We start from the raw sequence: 17,787 nt of genomic DNA on the forward strand, positions 1-17,787 counted from the left end.
GAGCCCGGGAGATATACACGAAAGTGTTCAGTGGTGGGTTTCTCAAGTCGTCGGCCTAGATCACTCTGGTCCCAAAACCGACAAAGCGCCTGTCTCTCCAGCCACGGTCGCCTGCGCCGCCTCGACAACCTCGAATTTACTAGGCTCACGCTTCGTACTTGACGCTGGGAGAGTGCTTTTCGTCGCTTTTGGCTCTATACGGCGGGGCTCTAGAAGGTGCAGTGGAGCCCCGTCACGTATTAAGCGCCAGTGCGGGTGAAAGTCTTCAAGAAGAAGCGGCTCGCCTTAGCGTGTAGTTAGTACGTGTACGCATGGGAGCCCATAGACGCATGTGAAGGTGCCCGTACAAGTAGGCGCCGGAGCGGGATCTTTCCACCGTAACTGCCTTTGCTCCTCGACCCTCCGTAGCGCTTCGTGCGAGACCCAGCCTTGTACAGCTCTATATACAGCCTTGTCAAGCTCGAGAGGCGTACGAATCTGCTGCTTTGCTTGGTTGGACCGTAACTCGGCGAGCTGGTTGTTTAATGCAAGCCGAATCGCCTTCCACGCTTCGAAGAGGTCGAAAGTCGACCTCCGGAGGTAAGACTTGAGGAGCGCGTGTCCCTTCAACACGGGAAGTAGCCGTGTTCCCAAAATGAGCCTGCTGGTCGACCCACGCAGCAACAAGCTTCTCTTTGTATGGTAGAAGCCATGTCTCCTTAATATACCCGACCTGTTCGAGGTTCGTTAAGGCATACTTCCTCTCGAACTCCTTAAGGCGCTCCTCGTACGTCTCTTTAGTTGGCGAGCTGAGAATTGAGAACCAAAAAGCGTAGAACTCTCCCCATTCCTCGGCTGTCTGGATAACAGGCTGGCACCGCGCGAGGACTGCCTTATTTGCGTGCCAAACGCAAAGAAACGTCGTCGACGGAAAGAGAGTTGAAGCCGCGTTCATGACTGCCAGGCACCGGTCTGTCAAAATGACTGACGGGAAGACTCCGCTACACTGCTCGTACAATGTCTTTAACCGCTCGAGGGCCCGAAAAGGCCCTCGGGAGGGCGGCAATCGTCTGGGAAGGTGGCCATTGTAGTGCTTTTGGTGTTGACTTTGGTATTGACTTTGGTGTTTACTTTGGCGCGGGGCAACGCTGCGTTAGATGCATTTTTGGTTTATGTAAGCAGATTTGGGATTACATAATACGCACATGGATGTGCGCCTAGTGGGAGCCAGCAGGTGTGCCAGGCTTAGATAAGATAACCTTACGTTAAACTTGACTAGCGGCAACAAAAAGTTCTGTTACAGATTCTGGAGCAGCGAACTCCACACAACGCCGGCTCACAACAACCAGACAGTAGCCAATGCTATAAAACCACCCGGGCGCAGCTCTTCAACTCTAGTTTTGACGGTACGTTGCTCGACTTTTCCACAATGGCCAAGAAGAGAAAGGCCACTCGCAAGTCGGAACCCAGCGGGCCCCGCGAAGTCGACGCCAAGGACGCGCGCCTGACCATCAAGACGTACGAAGACGTCGCCGACTCGGAGGACGAGTACTGGGCCAACCATGACCGCATCTACCTTGACGACGACGACGACGAGCCGCGCTCCAAGCGCCTCAAGAGGCAGGAGAAGGAGGATGCCTTCCTAGAACCCTCGGACGAGGAGATTCTCGGGGAGGAAGACACGGACGAGAGCGAGGCAGAAGAGGAGGAGCGGGCTTCGGCCAAGACAAAACGGGGCAAGAAAGGTGGTGTGGCGGAGGAGGATGTGCTGTCTGACCTGGAAGAGAGGAGGGGCGACGAGGAAGAGGGGGACGAGGGTTGGTGGGGCTCTTCAAAAAAGGAGTACTACAATGCCGATACTATCGAAACGGAAGCCGATGCCTTGGTATGTTGTTCGTCATCTGTCTGCGTAGCTACGGCCAGATGCTAATATCCTTGCAGGAAGAAGAGGCAGAGGCACGGCGTCTCCAAGCCAAGAAGCTGGCCAAGATGCAGGAGGCTGATTTCGCCTTTGATGGGAGCGAATGGCTTGCGCCAAAACATAAAGCCGGAGAGGCAGAGGAGGTCGTAACCGAGGTCTTGAAGGAGGTCGAAGTAACAGAGGACATGGGTCCCGAAGAGAGGTACAAGCTCTTGCAGGCCCGGTATCCTGAGTTCGACTACCTGGTGGACGAGTTCAGGGAGCTGCAGCCGCTACTATCGGCATTACAGAAGGAGGCTGAAGGGAAGCCTACCAAGTCGCTGCCCGTGGTCAAGTCCTGGTTGCTCGGGTGCTACGTCGCCGCCTTGGCGAGCTACTTCGCCATCCTGACTTCGCCGACGCGGGATGGCGATGGGTCATCGGCCACTCTGAACCCATCTGAACTCAGAGATCATGAGGTTATGGAGACGTTGGTGCAGTGCCGTGAAGCCTGGCTGAAGGTAAAACAGCTCAATTCGACAAAGGCTGTTACCTCTAACGCTGGAATGCTCTCGCCGCCTGAAGAGGAGGACCTTGAGATGCTCGACGCTATGGCTGTACCGAGGCCGAGGACGGAGAAGCTCTCCAAGGCCGAGATCAAGGCAAATAAGAGGAGAGCTTCAGAAGCGGCCAGAAAAGCTCAGGCGGTTGAGGAGTCCCTGGCAAATCTGTCGACGCTTCTCAAGAGCACCAAGAAGGTTGGAAAATCTGCTACTGTGTCTGCTTCCTCGGCTGAAGCAGGCCACGACGATAACCGCTCCGATTTCGGTGAGGAGGAAGTTCTTGACGCCCGGGCAGCCGCCGACAAGGCGCGCCGCAAGAAGAGCTTGAAATTCTACACTTCACAGATAGTGCAGAAGGCGGCCAAGCGTGCCGGCGCCGGCCGCGACGCGGGTGGCGACATGGACATTCCCTACCGCGAGCGACTGGTAAGTCCATCCCCCGACATTTCTTGGACAACGTCTGCTAATACTCCTTACAGAGAGACCGTCAAGCCCGTCTCAACTCCGAGGCTGAACGCCGTGGCAAGAAGGGCAGCAAGTTTGGTGCTGATCTCGGCGGCGACGACAGCGACGGCGATGAGGCGGCGGCCAAGCAGATGCGCGGCGACGAGGACGAGTACTACGACATGGTGGCGCAGGGCGCGCAGAGAAAGCGGGCCGACAAGGCGGCGCGGTTCGAGGCGCTGGCCAAGGCACGCAAGGGCGAGCGCGTCGTGGAGACGGAGCAGCTCGGGCCTGACGGCAAGCGCCAGATTACGTACCAGATCCAGAAGAACAAGGGGTTGACGCCGCACCGCAAGAAGGAGGTGCGCAACCCGCGCGTCAAGAAGAGGATGAAGTTTGAGGAGAAGCAGAAGAAGTTGAGGAGCGTCAAGGCCATGTACAAAGGCGGCGAGGGCCCTGGTGGCTACCAGGGAGAGCTGTCGGGTATCAAGACGAGGTTGGTCAAGAGTATCAAGCTGTGAGGGTAATATGTTCCTCGTGATTGCCTTACAATCTACGTGGCTGCCCGTTGGCGGTTCTGTTTAAGCAAGTGGTTGCCGGAGCTATACATCGGCAATCCCAAAGGTCCTTGCCTCAATCATGCCACACATTATGTGCACCTGCCTACCTTACTTTACCCAGAAGCGCGGGGCATTGTCTTCAGCTGGAGGTGCGCTATATGCCGCTGCCGTTTGACCAAGCCGCTTTCGTTGAGTACTCCTTTGCTCATTTCCCATCTTCCGCAGCACGAGTGTGTCAGACAGCGTTCCAAGGCACATGTGTCTGCCATTAGCCCGTGCAAAGCCCTCCAAACACAGTTTCTTGCTTCCTTGCATCAATTTCACACTCCCAGCTTCGGACATTCGTTTTGTGTGCTAAATTCCGGAGATTGCATGTTTGAGCTGAAGTGGGAAAGAAGAACGCTTGATAACATTTTTGCTTGCTAGCGAGCTAATCAACGGTTCTATCTATGGTTCTATAGTGTAGCGGTTATCACTCCGGATTCTGATTCCTCTGAGAAACATTCCGGCAACCCCGGTTCGATTCCGGGTAGGACCTTACCTTTTGTTGAGCTCCTGGTTTCGCGAGCTATGGACGAAGAAGAGTATGTTTACCTTTCTAACTTCGAAACCTCTGAAACGGTACGGACGTAATGACCACGGGCTTTGCGCAGCCTGTTATTGGGCAAGATAAATCAGGGTTCGTTTGGTGACAATGGAAGGTTGGGGTTAGATGGGGTTCTACGGAGTACTTCTGTACCGTAAATACACATCTGAATCTCTATTTACCAATAGGAGATTTAGAGAGTTTTGTCAAGACCCCTGCTTCGCGGCTCAACCAATCTGGCGCTCTGTCACCACGAGACGGCCAGGCGTGACGTCAAGAAGGCGCGCTTCCCGCAACGTCATGCCCTCTCCTTCCGCAGAATCCTATTGCAGTTTGCTGTAGCACTCCAATACGTCACTCCAGCCCAGGCAGATGATGTCGTAATGAGGTAGTGCAGACCCAGCTGCAGAAAGCAGGAATGGGGAGCAAAAGCTTAAGAAGGGGGTTCATGACGCTTGGCGGGCCGCTCGCCAACATACCTACCATAAGACCCTACATTCGCAGGCCAAACCAGTAATCACTGAGCTGATCACTTGTTCTTGAGCACTGTACTGTCGACCAACATCATGGAAACAATTAGCAACATCGCGAACGCGGCCACTAAGGCCATCTGGGGCGAGGGCCAAACCAGTCAGTCCGGCGAAGAGCCAGTCTCGGGCAAGCTGGGCAATGTGGAGGCCGGTGAGCCCTATGATGCGGGCAACATCGGTGGTAAGCTTGACAGCGACTCGCTCATAGATTTCCAAGACGCTCACACTATCGCTGCAGAGTGAATCATGCTGTTCCAACATTAAAACTATCTCCTTACCTATCCCTCGGGTAGAAACCAGCAAGGAGACCGACGCTTTGTCAACCGAAAAGAAGGATACCGAGAGATTAGTGCCCGGCACAAAAGAGAGCACGTCTGATCCTGCCAGCGGCGCCGACGCGACCAAGACGACAGAAACGTCCCTCCCGCTGCCTATGCCCAAGCCCGAGCCCGAAGCCGCCACCGAGAAGCTGGGTAACGAACGTAACGAAAGACGAGTCCCCGGAACAAAAGAGAGCGCCTCTGACCCTGCCAGCGGGGCCGACACGACCACAGAGACAGGCACGTCCTCCCCGCTGGCCATGCCCAAGCCAGAGCCCGAGGCCGCCACCAAGGAGCACTTTGCCGGAACAAAAGACCAGGAATCGCCCGCCACCACCGCAACCAGCTCAGCGGGCCCCGCCAAGTTCGCTCCTTCCGCGATGGCGATGCGCGAAGACTCGACCACAGCCCAGAACGACACTCGCCCGCCGCCTGTCTCTTCGGAGGACAAGTCTGCCACCCAGGCAATGGAAGGGAAGAAGCAGAGCCTGACACAATCCTATGAGGAGCCCAAGGGCGCAGCCATCAACGTCGAAGGGCCCGGCCCGCGGCCGCTAGCAGAAGTTGCGAGGGAGCACGGCGGCGACGCCGGGGCCGCTGCCAAGCCCGCGTCCGCCAAGTCCGAGCAGTCCGGCACCGTTCCCGGGACCCACCTGCCCGAGATTGAGCGGGACCAGCAGCAGCGGAGGAGGGACAGCGGCAAGGGCTTAGGCGAAGCTCAGGAGGGTGGTGCTGGGATGGGAGGAGAACATGGCGGTGAAAAGATGGGCGGTGGCACGGGGGAGCATTATGTCAAGTCTAGTGGGCTGGCGGCGGAAGGCGGCGATTTTGATGCGTCGAAACCTGGCGCGGGGAGGGAGGCTGATCGTAAGTTCTTTCTCTGACTTGTTTTTTGTTTTTGTTTTTGACACGCTGTCCTTCTTCTCTACCTGTACACCGCAGACTGCCACATTGTGTCTAGGTAACTGCGCTGACTGTGAAGTCTTGTAGGCCTGCTCGAGCAAAAGGGAGTGCACAGGGAAGTTAAGAAAGGCCATGGTGATGGGCATGGTACTGACACCGAGGCTGGTGGCAAGGAAAAGGTCCACCTGAAGGACAAGATCAAGGCGAAGCTGCATATGAATCACTCGTCGTCGTAAAGCTTTAAGAGGTGGAAAGGACAGAATGCATGGCAACAGAAGATTGGAGCAGACAGATTAGGAAAGTCTTGGCATTGCTGTAAGTGGGACACATGGTGAGAGAGGGCTGCAACAATGACGAGTCTGTTAGGGTACTCAAGGACTAGGACTATTCAATGCGCACATGATTTTTCCTTAGTACTGAATGTTGAATCTTAAGTTGTGGTGTTCACCGGTGTGTGCTGTGGTATTTTCCTGCGTGAATTATGCCTGAGAAGTTCAACACCACTGACGCCCTGGGTCTGGGTGCCGAGGGGTTGTTTTCAGGTTGTGGAGTCTTCCAGATTTCTCCATGGCTGGTATCATGGTCAGTCATTGCGTTTCTGAATTTTGGGCCCGGCATGATGGCCTAGATACATGATTTTCCAGTGAGAGAGTGCTTGGCCCAACAGGGGCTACTACTACATGGTCACTATAAACAATCGAACTACTGCATCGACGAGACCATCTGGCAGGAAGAAATTGCAGGCGGCATTCTAGAAGTTTCAGCTTCCATACTATAATAAATGAACAGAACCCTGACTTCTTCCTCTGGGATATAAACCAGCCCTGCTCTCGCCTGATTTTGGTCGCGGCCTCTTTCTGATCAACTATTCCCCTGGGCTCCCCACCACCACAACAACCAAAGAATACTCGCCTTACTTTGTACTGCAGCATAGAAGTTTATTCAAGGTATTTCTCTTGGTCATCTATCTATATATAGAAGCAAATCAATCTGCCACAAATCCGGATGGTCATTAATCACATGGGACCTTGACTGGTCCGCTGCCGCTGCACACCCATGATGCAAGACCGCCTCTCAAACTGCACGGTAGATTTGGCTGGGTTCATTTCCCCCTCACCTCGGTGTCACCACACAAGGCCATCACCACGAATAAGGCCAGATAAGAAGGCCCAGACATTCCGGTAACGTTCCTTGGACGGTTGAGGCAGAGGTTGAACCCAGTCAAGGGGAGAAAAGATACACTGGGTATGATTAAGTTAGAAGAGACAACATTCATAATGGGGTGAAGCAGGAAACCCAACTCTGTCAACACCAGTTCCCCTCAAAAGCGAGCGCAAACATTGTTGTTGTTTATACAAGATCCGTCTGGAAGCAACACACATGCAGAGCAGGCAAACCCCACTCCAGTGACACCGCGAATCCCTTACTTGTCAGAATGGTATCGAGACGTTATAAGCGTGGCAGCGCATGTAAGGGTTGTGAAAGAACGGTGCATGCGGGCTTCCTCCGAGGTCTGAGTCTGGACAGGACACTTACATTAGATACCGTGGCCAAATCCCTAGACAGAATTGTAACAACAGCCAACCCCCTAACCAGGCACCCTTACACACCAAGAACCATCTTTAAGCACACAACTGAAGCTCAGCTCGCAAATGCTTTTCTACCTGAAAGAGTAGAGCCGTGTATGATGTGACAGACAAGACAGCAGGATACCTATGCCGGCATAATGTGCACTTTGTGTACCGCCCCAATTCCAACTCTACATCTCGCTACTGTATCCGACGGAGACTTGTCATCCACATCCCAAAGTGAAAGATTCATGGTATGCATCAGAAGAGATCTTGCCCTCGTAAAAAACCACGCTTATGTACATCGAGATCCGGTCTTTCCCAAGACCAAATAGCAAAAAAAGATGCCTCGACCAAAATGTAAAAGACCAGAAAAGTAGCCGCTAAAAATGAGAGCAATAAAAGTAAAGAAGAAGAGTGGAAAAGAAACGCCACCGCCCATTCCTCATCACACCCGTAGTAGGCAGCAACGTAACCGATGCCTCTTACGCCGGCGGCGTCAGAAACGGACTCAGCATCAAATCATCCGCGCTCGGCCGCTTATTATGATCAATCTCAAACGTCTGGGCCAAGAATTGCTTCGCCTCGTCGCTGGCGTGCTCGGGGATCGTAGGCGTGGCCTTGGCGCCGCCAATCTTGAAGATGGCCTGCAGCTGCGTGCAGTCCGGGAACGGGTGCTGGCCCGTCATCATCTCCACCACCAAGCAACCCAACGACCAGATGTCTGCCTTGCGGGTGTACGACGTCTGCTTGACCACCTCGGGCGCCATCCAGAACACGGACCCTTGCAGCGAAGGGCGGTGCTTGTTGTTGTTTGCGCCGTTGAGTATGTTTGTCGCCTCGAGCTTCTTGGAGATGCCAAAATCCGATATCTTGATGGTGCCCTTGTTGTCGACCAGGATGTTGGCGCCCTTGATGTCGCGGTGGATGATGTCGCGGTTGTGGAGATACGAGAGGCCGTTGAGGATCTGACGGACGAAGCTGCGGACGAGCGGTTCGGGGAGCGCGCCGTACGAGTTGAGCATTGTTTGGACCGAGCCGCCGGGAACGTACTCGAGGAAAATGTTGAGGTATTCCGCCGACGAGCCGCAGCCGAGGTACTGCACGATGTTGGGGTGGCGGAGATCGCGCAGGAGACTAATCTCGCGCTTCAGGGCGTCGATCATGCTCTTCTTGCGCGAGTCGCTCTGGCTATTCGCGCCGGGGGACGGTGTCTCGACCTGCTTGACGGCGAGAAGTTCGCCCGTAACGGCATGAAGGGCGAGGTAGACGCTGCCGAAGGAGCCTTGGCCAATCAGTGCACCCTTCATCCACTTGCTGTCGTCCCATGACTCGCCAGCCAGGAAGCTCTGCAGCTCTTCGTCGGCGTCCTCTCCATCCTCTGTTAGCGCTTGGTTGACATCCTGCAGCGACCCAGAGCCTCCTGAGCCGGTGGTGCTCCCATCGAAGTAGCTATGTCGGACCACGTTGCCGTCAGGATCGGTGATGCTCAGCGCGGCCGTGTCCGAGCCGCTGTCGGCAAACGAGACGTACGATTTCCGGTTCGGCTCAATAGGTGAGGACTCCTCCTGCAACGTGTCGAGGACCGACGAGGCGACCGAGTCTCGGTATCCGTGGAAGCGCGGCTCGCGCGCGCGAACTTTGGCGATTTGGTTGGAAGCAGTCAGCCAGCTGTCTGCGATGGTCGGGATCGGCGGGGCGTCTTGAATGCTCGAGGCAAAGCTCAGCGTGCTTGCAACGCTCAGGCGGTGGTTCACCCTGCTGAGTCGCTGCGACCGTCGCATGGACATGCGGGCTGTCCTGTCTATGGCTTCACGAGAGTGGTCCGGGAAGTAGCTGGTCAGGTCCGAGGCGATCAGCTCGCTAGGTGGTCTAAGTCCGCCAAACTGGCGTAGCATGCCTTTGCGACGGGGCACAGCACGGGCTGTCTCAATCACCGCTGGCCGCTCCAGATCTCTGGCCGCGTTGTACACATTTCTTTCTCGGTCCTGGTATGAAATGGGTGAAAGAGGAGGCTGTTGAATGGTTTCCCATGTCTCGCCAAGGACTTTCTGCGCCTTGATTTGGCTGCGTTTATCCATGCTTTCCATGGCTCGGTTGTGGCTTTGATGTGCTTCCTCCATGGCGATGGCCGCAGCCCTCTCGAGTTCTGACTGTCCCGGTTCTCCGGCAGGCACCCGTCTCAGAATTAGGCGGTTCCGCTCAGGTCTCGTGTGGTCCTTAATGACCCGCCACAGTTCGGTGTCGCCGAGACGGCGGCACTGGTTCGGGTCTGGTTCAACGCCGTTGAGCACCCAAAAGCAGTAGTTCCTCTCGTGATCCTCTCTCAGGGCAAATTTCCGGAGCGTAACGCGCATGACCTCCTCGCAGGTGTTACAGTCGGCAATCTTGACGACCTTGGTAACGCCGCCCGTCGAGATGACCCGGATAACGTCCTGTCCTGGGGGCAGAGCAGCCATCAACGAACCGTCAACGCTGGACTGATTCCTTGTGTGCAGCCGACCAGAGTGTGGCTGGTCGGGAGACGCCATGGGAAATCTTGCCGACGGAGGGGTTGGCTGGCTGGTATAGGTTTGGGGCTGAGCGAATCGTTGGCGTGCGGTCCTGAAGTCTGCGCTCGGTAGGGGGGAGGTCGGCCGCGACGAGGGTTTGGAGTGATCGGCGACGGGGAGAGCAGCCGAGAGGTCGTACTGGCGAGAATAGCGCTTGTTTGACGGCGTCGGAGGTACAGCGCGGGGTCGAGGGGAAGATGATGACGGAGCATAGTGCGTGTCAAGCCCTGCGAATGACTCCTGGAAGGATGATATCAGCGGCTTTGCGCATGGCGTTGAGTTGAAGCCTGAACCTACCCTGTTTCGCCTCCTCTGGCTGGCGTATGTTTTTGTCCGTAGCTTCTTGATGCTCAAGAACAGACGCACCCGGTCTCCAACCTTTTCGACACCCATCTCTTTGAGCACCTCCTTGTCGATCTCGAGCAAATTCTCGCCATTGATGTGGTTCTTACGGAACACCTTCTCGTACTCGCCGCACTTGACGCTCCGCAGGTACTCGCACACTCTATCCTCATCCCAGTTCTTCACCGAGTTGGGCCCATCCACATCATCAAACTCAGACTCAGTCGGGCTGGCGTAATTCTGCGTGGTCATGGGAGCTGCGGGAGCTCGTCTCGCGGGCGGGTATGCTGACTGTGATGCTGTCGTGACGACGCCCGATGGCTGGCCGAGCGACGGGGGGAAGGATTTGGAAGCCAGCATAGCCATGGCGTCCAAATTATCAGGCTGACAGCAGCATGAGAATCACTTTCGCTGCCGGCGGAGCTAAGGTGATTGTCCACTGTGGGAAGTGATGGGACGTGGCGAAGAGCCCAGGCTCTTCGTCCTCAGACTTGTGCGCCGCAATGATTTCACTGTCCGTCAGACAAAAGCAGAATACGGACGGGTACCGGAATTGTGATCAACGCGCGGCGCTGTGCGACGATCCAAGATGTTCTCCTGCTGTCCGGCTTCTTGGTTGGCTTCCAGCTTACTGTGGTAGTTTCACGTTGAAGGGGGGATGAAGAAAGTCGGGAAACGGTTCAGAGGCGTCGTCGGCTGCTGACCACGCTTCTCATGAGGAATTTACCGATGACGAGTGGGGCGCCGAACATTGGATGCTGCTCACGTTAGGGGCCTCGCGCTAATTTAGGCTGATGCGGTGTGAGCTCGGGGCTGGCCCCAGTGGCAGGAGCGATGTTTGGTTGCAGCGCCGTCGTGGGAAAGATGGGGGGTTGAGGGGCATGTCGCAGGCGGATTGGCTAGGCTCACCGATCGCTTGAGGCGCCCCCTCGAGATGAAACCAAGCTCGGGCCAACGCAGGCGCTTGTCGGCAAAGGATTGGAGTCCAGCCATGTGGCAACAGGACCGGACTTCTCGCCCCATCTCGAGATAATAGCACAGGAGCAACGCAAAGGTGCCGGAAAAGGCCACCACGCCGGGCTTTGTCTCCGCCCTCTGGTCAACAAGGACATGTCGCATCTCAACGGAATGCCTTTGTTGGTCCGAGACGGTCTCTGGCGCCATCTTCGCAAAGGCTCACAATGGCGTCTGCGCCGTCCAGCACGCATCAAAGAGCATAACTTTCAGCACCCATTACCGTTCCGCGCCTCCTGCTTATCACTGACAAACAGCCTCTTGGCCAACCCCCACAGCCGGTAGGCAGGCTGAACTCCCTCAGTCGGTAGGTGCCGGCGGCTTTGAAGGCACAGCTGTGCCTCTGGGCCGTGATGCGCAACCAGGAAACTGGAGTGTTCGGGCCAGGTTCCCAATGCACAAACAATTCGGGAAACGGAACCAAAGGGCGGGCAAGCTAAGGTACTACAGGCGGGGCAAAGCAGAGCTCAGGTTGAGCAAGAGCGGCCAAACTCGGGCGATGAAACGGGATTTGTTTCATCAAGCACCACCGGCAGGGGCGGGGTCTCGATCTGGTAGCGGTAAGCGCTGTGCTGCTTACAGAGAGCTAACAGCAGATTGCATTGATCTGATCGGAGGGCAGTCAGAACAGGGCTAGCACAGGCTCGAACTCCTTTCACCGAGACTTGTGGCCGGGTTGATCACCTCAGCTGCTTATCTAGAATTCGGGGTGGGAACCGGGTTGTGCCGTCCGAGACATCAGCTTGACGATACTCGAAGCTTGACCGATATTGGGTGCTAGAAAGGCTGCCAAGCATGGCAATGGCGGATGTAGGGGTGCCGCGAATTCACATACTCATAAAATAATTGGCGATCCGATGTTGTCCCGCCCGCCAGCAAGCAGAACCCGAGGCTTTGCTGACGGATGTTTATCCGGGCACCCTGATGAGGTGCTGGGCCACCAACATTGGCGGCGAGGATGTAGGTAGCCTAGAAAGCCTAGCCCAAATGACTCAATGCAAAACCAGGTACGTACATTGATGAAAACATTACTTTTTCGCATTATCCGGGTGTTGGAAAAAGGCATTGTCGCGTAGGGTAAGACAGGCACGGCTGCTTGCTGCGGGCTGATCAATTTGAAACTGAACCATGTGCTCCCCGTCATCATATTCTCGGCCTTGTCCTACGCCGAAGTCACTAGTGACTGCTATTGAGCAGCGCCACTTAAGAGGCGGTGCACACTTCGAGTCACAGGAGATCGGTGCCACAATACGACATATGGCGAAAACCCACAATTATCATCTTGGCGGAACCCAACAACCGGGTACCGTATCTTTTGTTTGCAACACCGGCATTTCTCTAGCCTACCTGGATATCGTTTGTGCATTGTTTCGGCACCTTCAATTTTACCAAAATCAAGGTTGCTCTGCCTATCCTTGTAAAGATACATGGATACTATGTGTCTTTGGCTTGTCGAACGCTTTACCTCTCAACGTTGCCCGACGGACAGGTCTATCTTCCCCGGCCCCAAGCAGGGTTGGCACGGCCTTACTCCTGATCTGATTGGATACGGATATGATCGCTCAAGCGCATCTCACAATGGCCATAGGTGTACTCGTACCAAGTCCCACCGACATACACGTGCTGCTCTGAAAATGAAGTTCTGTCTGTCTGATGCAAGTGCCTTTCTGCTGCTTTGCTGATCGACAAAGCCTCATCCGGTTCTTGAACCTGGTGGAAGCCAACGCCTGGCCTGGTGTCCCGAGATTGTCTGACGGGATTGGCCCGATGTTGAGCGGAGCCCCGGTCAACAACGGCTGAGAACAGTGCCCATTGGACGGTGTAGCTGACAATCACATCATTATGCAGCAACAACACGCACCGTCTCCACCATGATTCCAGTCCTGGATCGACACCATGAGGATGGCGCGGGTGCCCGGCTGTTGGGTACTGGGAAATGCCCATTGAGGTAAGGGATAGCATATGCGTGTGCGGTTGTATATGCCATGTCCTCGGGGGAAACCATTTCTCTTTCTATGAGGTCTCGTGCACATACGCCGTGTCTTGCCCCTAGGTTTCACTTTCACTTTTCATCCCACCAGGAAACACCCAGTGTGGTGATCGGTGTGTCGCTTTGTTGATACTCGCTAGACGGAGCGACAGCAGGAAGCTCGGCTGTTGCTTGTGTGGCCGCCCGCGTGGTCGTGTTGACAGTTCTAACCCCCACAGAACCTCATCGACTCAATCTGAAGCATTCACATCTGGATTCGGGATAGCGGCTTCTGAACAACGCCCGACTGAACTCCAGCTGGCTCAGATGACCAGCCGTGCAATCCGGCCGCTTCTTGCTCTGCGCCATCGAGCGTGCACAGAATCCAATCCTTCGGTGCAAAGCCATCGGGCGCTGAAGCCTCGTTGACCTGCTTCGTGTTCGGTCCCTCAGGCCGTGCGTCGTGCCGTCGAACCAATACACATACTGCGTCGAACCGTGCTACATAACTTACCATGTCTACTGTGGCCATCGAGGTGAACAAACGACCCAGCCCGACAGCGCTAGCCGTATCCACGCCCGAAAGCCTTGAATCTGGTACGAGCTCGTCAACAACAGGGCGCAGCTCCCCCTCGAGCTTCGACAGCAACCACAGGACCTTCTCCATCAGCTCTATCGCAGGCCGGTCATGGCGCTCGTTCAGCAACAAGGAGCGAAATACCACCCCCGACGCAGGACACAGCTTCCGGAGCCAAGCCCGAAGGCTATCCAGGTCAAGACCCCTATCGTCCTCGTCCCATATCGATGATCGTAGACGCCGCAGCTCAGCCCTCTCTGACGACCACGGTCGGCTCTCGCTTTCAGCCACGGATAACTCGAGCCTGGCAACAGCGACTTCGTCTTCTTCTTCCATCAATTGGGCAGCGCAGCAGGTTGAGGGGTCCGCCCCGCTAGAGCCGGACACCCTCCTGCTAAAATCGAAGACGCCATATCTGGTAGTGACGACAAACTACCTTGTAAAGACGAAGAGCCGCGCCGACGCCTTTGCCCTCCTCCCAGGATTGGCGACAGAAGGCACCCAACATGAAACCAGAAGCCCGACTCCGGAGCCGCTCCTGGTCATCCCCATGGACACCATTGTGTCCGTGTTCGCGGCAGAAAGCCCGCGGCCGTCCTTTGGCATCGAGGTCTGGTGGAGGACCCCTCTGGCTGGCCGTGCCTTCTGCCGGTCTGACTTCTTCTTTGCCAGTCCCAACGACCGGAACGAGCAGCTGCACCTGATAACCCGGGCCATGCAAGCCAGCCAGCAAGACGAGAACGGCCCTGGCCGCTGTACCGAGGATGTCGCATCCTTACTGGACAAGATGCTCGAGGTGGGTGAGCCAAGGTTGCACCAACACAAGCCGGAAATATTTCCTGTTGTGCCGCGTGGTAGCACACGGAAGGAGTACATGCCCAGGCTTGAGGATGCCACGAAGAAGCCTCAGGAGGGCCCTGCGTTCTACCTCATAGTCGGCACCTACCTCTGCTATTTGGCCGAGATTCAAAAAGCGAAGGGCGGTGATCCCATCTTCCGGCACAGGACCTTTGGTCTGGTCACTCTGGAGTGTTTCGAGGGTGAGGGTGTGCTTCACGAAGAACGGTTCAATATTACGTTTCGGTAAGCCGGCTCTCAGAAGTCTCATTCGCAGGACCAGACAGAGCTGACAACATCAGGGAACCGTTCAAAGCCTCGGTCACGCTCGAGCTCGCGAGCCGCTACTACCGGCAGATCATTCGCGTTTTCGGCACAGCCGACCGCTTCCTCAAGCCCGCTTGGCCGCAGCTCTGGCAGAGCCTGGAGATCTTCCGCGTCACGGGACTGAAGGAGCCGCAGTATCTCGTGCCCAAGGAAGACTTTGGGAGCTTCCAGCGGACTCTCAATGCGTACCTGGCGGCCTATCGCTGCGAGGATGTCGACTGGGAGATTAACTGGAAGACACGGTTCGCTCCCGAGTTCCGGCTGCTGCCCGGGAAGCGGAAGCCATACTCGGCCTTGCAGCTTCTGGCCGTCTTGCGCGCTCTGCGGTACAACGACTACTTCAACTCGTTGTCGTTTAGGGATGTCGACCTGTCGGTGCTGTATGGATTCCGGGACAACACCCTTAGGAAGGTGAATGTTGCGTACCTGAGCCGTACTTGTAAGCGCAACCCTGTGTCCTGTAACCCCGTCAAGTGCTGACTTGTTCAGGCGTCGCCCTCGGGCTTGACGAAGTCGAGATGCTGAGGGTTAGTCCGGTGCTGCACCAAGAATTCCACGCCCTGGCGTTCTGCTCCGAGACGATCCGGCAGATCGACTTTACGAATTGCAGCAAGACGCTGGCCTCTCGACTGGCTCAGTACAAGAGTCAGAACCCCAGCCTCCAGTTCCTTACGCCAATCCTTAGCTTATTGAGGTCTGGTATTACCAAGTGCAATCGCTTGCTTGTTGGTGGGAACGTTTTGCCTCAGTTTGACGTTGAGGATCTCGGTAAGATTAGCCCTCTACAGCTCAGGTTGATATGATTTGCTGACCTGCTTCAGCCGAAACGATGAAATCGGGAGCGATTCAAGCACTGGACGTATCGTACTGCGGCCTTGATGACTCCGGTCTACGGGATATGATAGTGACGCCACTCTCAGAGTACCCAGGATTGCTTCAGTCTCTGTCTTTGTCCGGGAATCCAGGGCGTCTTCCAGCGCACATCTTACCCGGACTGCTCCAGTACCTTACCGAGATTCGGAAGTTGAACCTCAGCGGCACCATTCAGGCTGAGAGCTACATCAAAGGCTCATTGCTCCCATTCGCGGCCCTCGAGGCTATGGAGAGCCTCGAAGAGCTGGACATCTCGGGATACAAGGTTAAAAATCTGCCAAATAAAAGCCGTGTCTTCAGTTGACTGACTATTTTCCCAGATCGACGAGGACACGTTCCAGGATTTGGCGCGGTTCCTGCAATACCGGAGTTGGAAGCTCGATCAAAGCCAGCCCCTGAAGTTCAACAAACTAGTCCTTAACCACTGCGGAATCACCGGCACCCAAGCTGCTCAGCTCTTCGACGCCATCGGCGAGGACCACGGCATGCACCTTTCTCTAAGCGGCAACGCGATCGAAGACGGCATCGAAGCTCTCGTGGCGGCCATACGCAAACAGCACGGCCCCGCCGCTCTGTGCCTCGAGATGATCGAGTTCAAACACGAAGCCAACTATCTCGCCCTCATCCGATCCCTCACCAGCTCCCGACACCTAACCCTCCTCAGTCTAGCCGGAACCGCCCCGTCCCCTTCCTCATCCCATGGCCCGTGCAGCAAGGATCTCGTCACGACGCTCCACGACTTCTTCGCCCGCAACACATCCATCAAGTGTCTCGACCTGTCCGGCTTCTCCGGCAAGCTCGACGACGGCCAACTCCCCCGGGGCTTCGGCCGCTCGCTCGCGGGGCTGGCATTTAACTCTGTACTAACCCACCTCCGCATCCGCAACCAGAACCTGCACGACGACGCGGGAACCCTCGGCCGCGTCCTCTCGTCGAGTCTGACGCCCACCACCGCCACCGTGCTGGCGAGCCTCGACTGCCGCGACAATAACTTCAACCTGACCTCGCTCCGTTTTCTCGTCGACTCGATCCAGTCCAATGACAACCTCATCGACTTCCCCCTCCCGCGCGAGGAGCGCGACGCCATATGGCGGAATGTGCTGCGCGGCCTGCAGCGCACCCCGTCTAGTGTGGCGCTGCCTGCGCTGGGGACGGTCAGCGCGGCGAATCCGTCGCCCGTGCCGGTGAGGGATCTGTTGCGGGAGGAGGAGGTCTTGCTGAGGGAGGTGCTGGATGGGTTGGTGGCAAGGCTGGAGGGAAGGTTGAGAGAGAATAGGGAGAGGTTGGGTTTTGGGTTGGGAAGAGGAGGTGGTGGGGGAGAGAAGGCAGCCAGGGAGAGGCATCGGCATCGGCATCAGAGGAGTGCGAGCAGTAACACGGCGTTGGGGCTGTTTCCTGGCGAGGAGGGGTGGGGTTGGCCTGCTGCTGCGGGTTCGGATGTGGCGGGCAGTATTGATGGTGGTGATGTGCCTGGCTGGAGCCGATCTCCGAGCACTGGATCTGAGTCAGGCGGCGGCATGGCGAGTCCCGCCGAGACGCTGGATCCCGTGTCTGAGGTCGAGACACCTGCAGAAGCGGAAGACGAGGGGCAAGATCAGGTGCGGCTGGGGGCTGTTATGTACGATGGGGAGACTGATGCGGGGAAGTTGTCGGGCGACGAAGCAGTTGACGAAGGGGATGAGATATTCCGGAAGATGGTGGACGACTTCCGAAAGGCAGGGTTCGAGGTCTAGAACGATTTTCATAAGGCGCGGCTTTGGTTTGGTCATTACGATCCGGCGAAAGGCGGGGTTGTTCGGTGTACATATACATGTATCTGTACAGTAAGCATGGGCATGGCGGGTTGGATGGGGATGGCGTTTGATGCGATACTTCTATTAACAGATACCCAGAGATAACAGTCAAAAACTAGAGTTCGTATGGTAGTTGCCAGTTCAAGGGCT

The 17,787-nt window shown here is 56.1% G+C and overlaps 6 protein-coding genes and 1 non-coding gene across 7 annotated transcripts; 5 read left to right on the forward strand and 2 right to left on the reverse strand.

Moving 5' to 3' along the window:
- Positions 1 to 1,263: 1,263 nt before the first annotated feature.
- Positions 1,264 to 3,542, forward strand: N657DRAFT_672229 (uncharacterized protein). Its single transcript, XM_062795628.1, has 3 exons — positions 1,264 to 1,864; positions 1,921 to 2,868; positions 2,922 to 3,542. Exons 1-3 carry the CDS (start codon positions 1,409 to 1,411, stop codon positions 3,405 to 3,407), a joined length of 1,890 nt encoding a protein of 629 aa, XP_062646985.1. The 5' UTR covers positions 1,264 to 1,408; the 3' UTR covers positions 3,408 to 3,542.
- A 355-nt stretch (positions 3,543 to 3,897) lies between these two features.
- Positions 3,898 to 3,984, forward strand: N657DRAFT_t88. Its single transcript has one exon. It is a non-coding gene; the product is annotated as a tRNA-Gln (tRNA).
- A 614-nt stretch (positions 3,985 to 4,598) lies between these two features.
- Positions 4,599 to 6,195, forward strand: N657DRAFT_690856 (uncharacterized protein; the record flags this gene model as incomplete). Its single annotated transcript, XM_062797068.1, has 3 exons — positions 4,599 to 4,743; positions 4,856 to 5,749; positions 5,873 to 6,195. The coding sequence occupies 3 exons, from the start codon at positions 4,599 to 4,601 to the stop codon at positions 6,019 to 6,021; spliced, it is 1,188 nt and encodes a 395-aa protein (XP_062646986.1). The 3' UTR covers positions 6,022 to 6,195.
- Positions 6,196 to 6,877: 682 nt separating this feature from the next.
- On the reverse strand, positions 6,878 to 7,417 carry N657DRAFT_452003 (uncharacterized protein). The gene is made up of 3 exons (XM_062787447.1): positions 7,322 to 7,417; positions 7,087 to 7,207; positions 6,878 to 7,026 (listed from the first exon to the last, which is right to left on the reverse strand). Coding segments are annotated over exons 1-3 (240 nt in total). The 5' UTR covers positions 7,324 to 7,417; the 3' UTR covers positions 6,878 to 6,909.
- Positions 7,418 to 7,838: 421 nt separating this feature from the next.
- Positions 7,839 to 10,613, reverse strand: N657DRAFT_574137 (Pkinase-domain-containing protein; the record flags this gene model as incomplete). The annotated part of the gene is made up of 2 exons (XM_062789014.1): positions 7,839 to 10,145; positions 10,203 to 10,613. 2 exons carry the CDS (start codon positions 10,611 to 10,613, stop codon positions 7,839 to 7,841), a joined length of 2,718 nt encoding a protein of 905 aa, XP_062646988.1.
- A 1,814-nt stretch (positions 10,614 to 12,427) lies between these two features.
- On the forward strand, positions 12,428 to 12,929 carry N657DRAFT_452005 (uncharacterized protein). Its single transcript, XM_062787448.1, has one exon. It carries the CDS (start codon positions 12,519 to 12,521, stop codon positions 12,801 to 12,803), a length of 285 nt encoding a protein of 94 aa, XP_062646989.1. The 5' UTR covers positions 12,428 to 12,518; the 3' UTR covers positions 12,804 to 12,929.
- Positions 12,930 to 13,484: 555 nt separating this feature from the next.
- N657DRAFT_452008 (uncharacterized protein) lies at positions 13,485 to 17,699 on the forward strand. The gene is made up of 5 exons (XM_062787449.1): positions 13,485 to 14,890; positions 14,947 to 15,410; positions 15,461 to 15,739; positions 15,793 to 16,109; positions 16,165 to 17,699. The coding sequence occupies exons 1-5, from the start codon at positions 13,746 to 13,748 to the stop codon at positions 17,575 to 17,577; spliced, it is 3,618 nt and encodes a 1,205-aa protein (XP_062646990.1). The 5' UTR covers positions 13,485 to 13,745; the 3' UTR covers positions 17,578 to 17,699.
- The last annotated feature ends 88 nt before the right edge of the window (positions 17,700 to 17,787 follow it).

The sequence above is a fragment of the Parathielavia appendiculata genome (genome assembly GCF_033297405.1).
Source record: "Parathielavia appendiculata strain CBS 731.68 unplaced genomic scaffold N657scaffold_7, whole genome shotgun sequence".
NCBI lineage: Eukaryota > Fungi > Ascomycota > Sordariomycetes > Sordariales > Chaetomiaceae > Parathielavia > Parathielavia appendiculata.

Coding starts and splice junctions, on each gene's coding strand:
- N657DRAFT_672229 (XM_062795628.1), top strand. CDS start 1,409: ATGGCCAAGAAGAGAAAGGCCACTCGCAAGTCGGAACCCAGCGGGCCC. Junction 1,865..1,920: donor AAACGGAAGCCGATGCCTTG/GTATGTTGTTCG, acceptor ATATCCTTGCAG/GAAGAAGAGGCAGAGGCACG. Junction 2,869..2,921: donor TTCCCTACCGCGAGCGACTG/GTAAGTCCATCC, acceptor TACTCCTTACAG/AGAGACCGTCAAGCCCGTCT.
- N657DRAFT_452003 (XM_062787447.1), bottom strand. Junction 7,027..7,086: donor GGGGAACTGGTGTTGACAGA/GTTGGGTTTCCT, acceptor AATCATACCCAG/TGTATCTTTTCTCCCCTTGA.
- N657DRAFT_452005 (XM_062787448.1), top strand. CDS start 12,519: ATGGCGAAAACCCACAATTATCATCTTGGCGGAACCCAACAACCGGGT.
- N657DRAFT_452008 (XM_062787449.1), top strand. CDS start 13,746: ATGTCTACTGTGGCCATCGAGGTGAACAAACGACCCAGCCCGACAGCG. Junction 15,411..15,460: donor TGCGTACCTGAGCCGTACTT/GTAAGCGCAACC, acceptor TGACTTGTTCAG/GCGTCGCCCTCGGGCTTGAC. Junction 16,110..16,164: donor TGGACATCTCGGGATACAAG/GTTAAAAATCTG, acceptor CTATTTTCCCAG/ATCGACGAGGACACGTTCCA.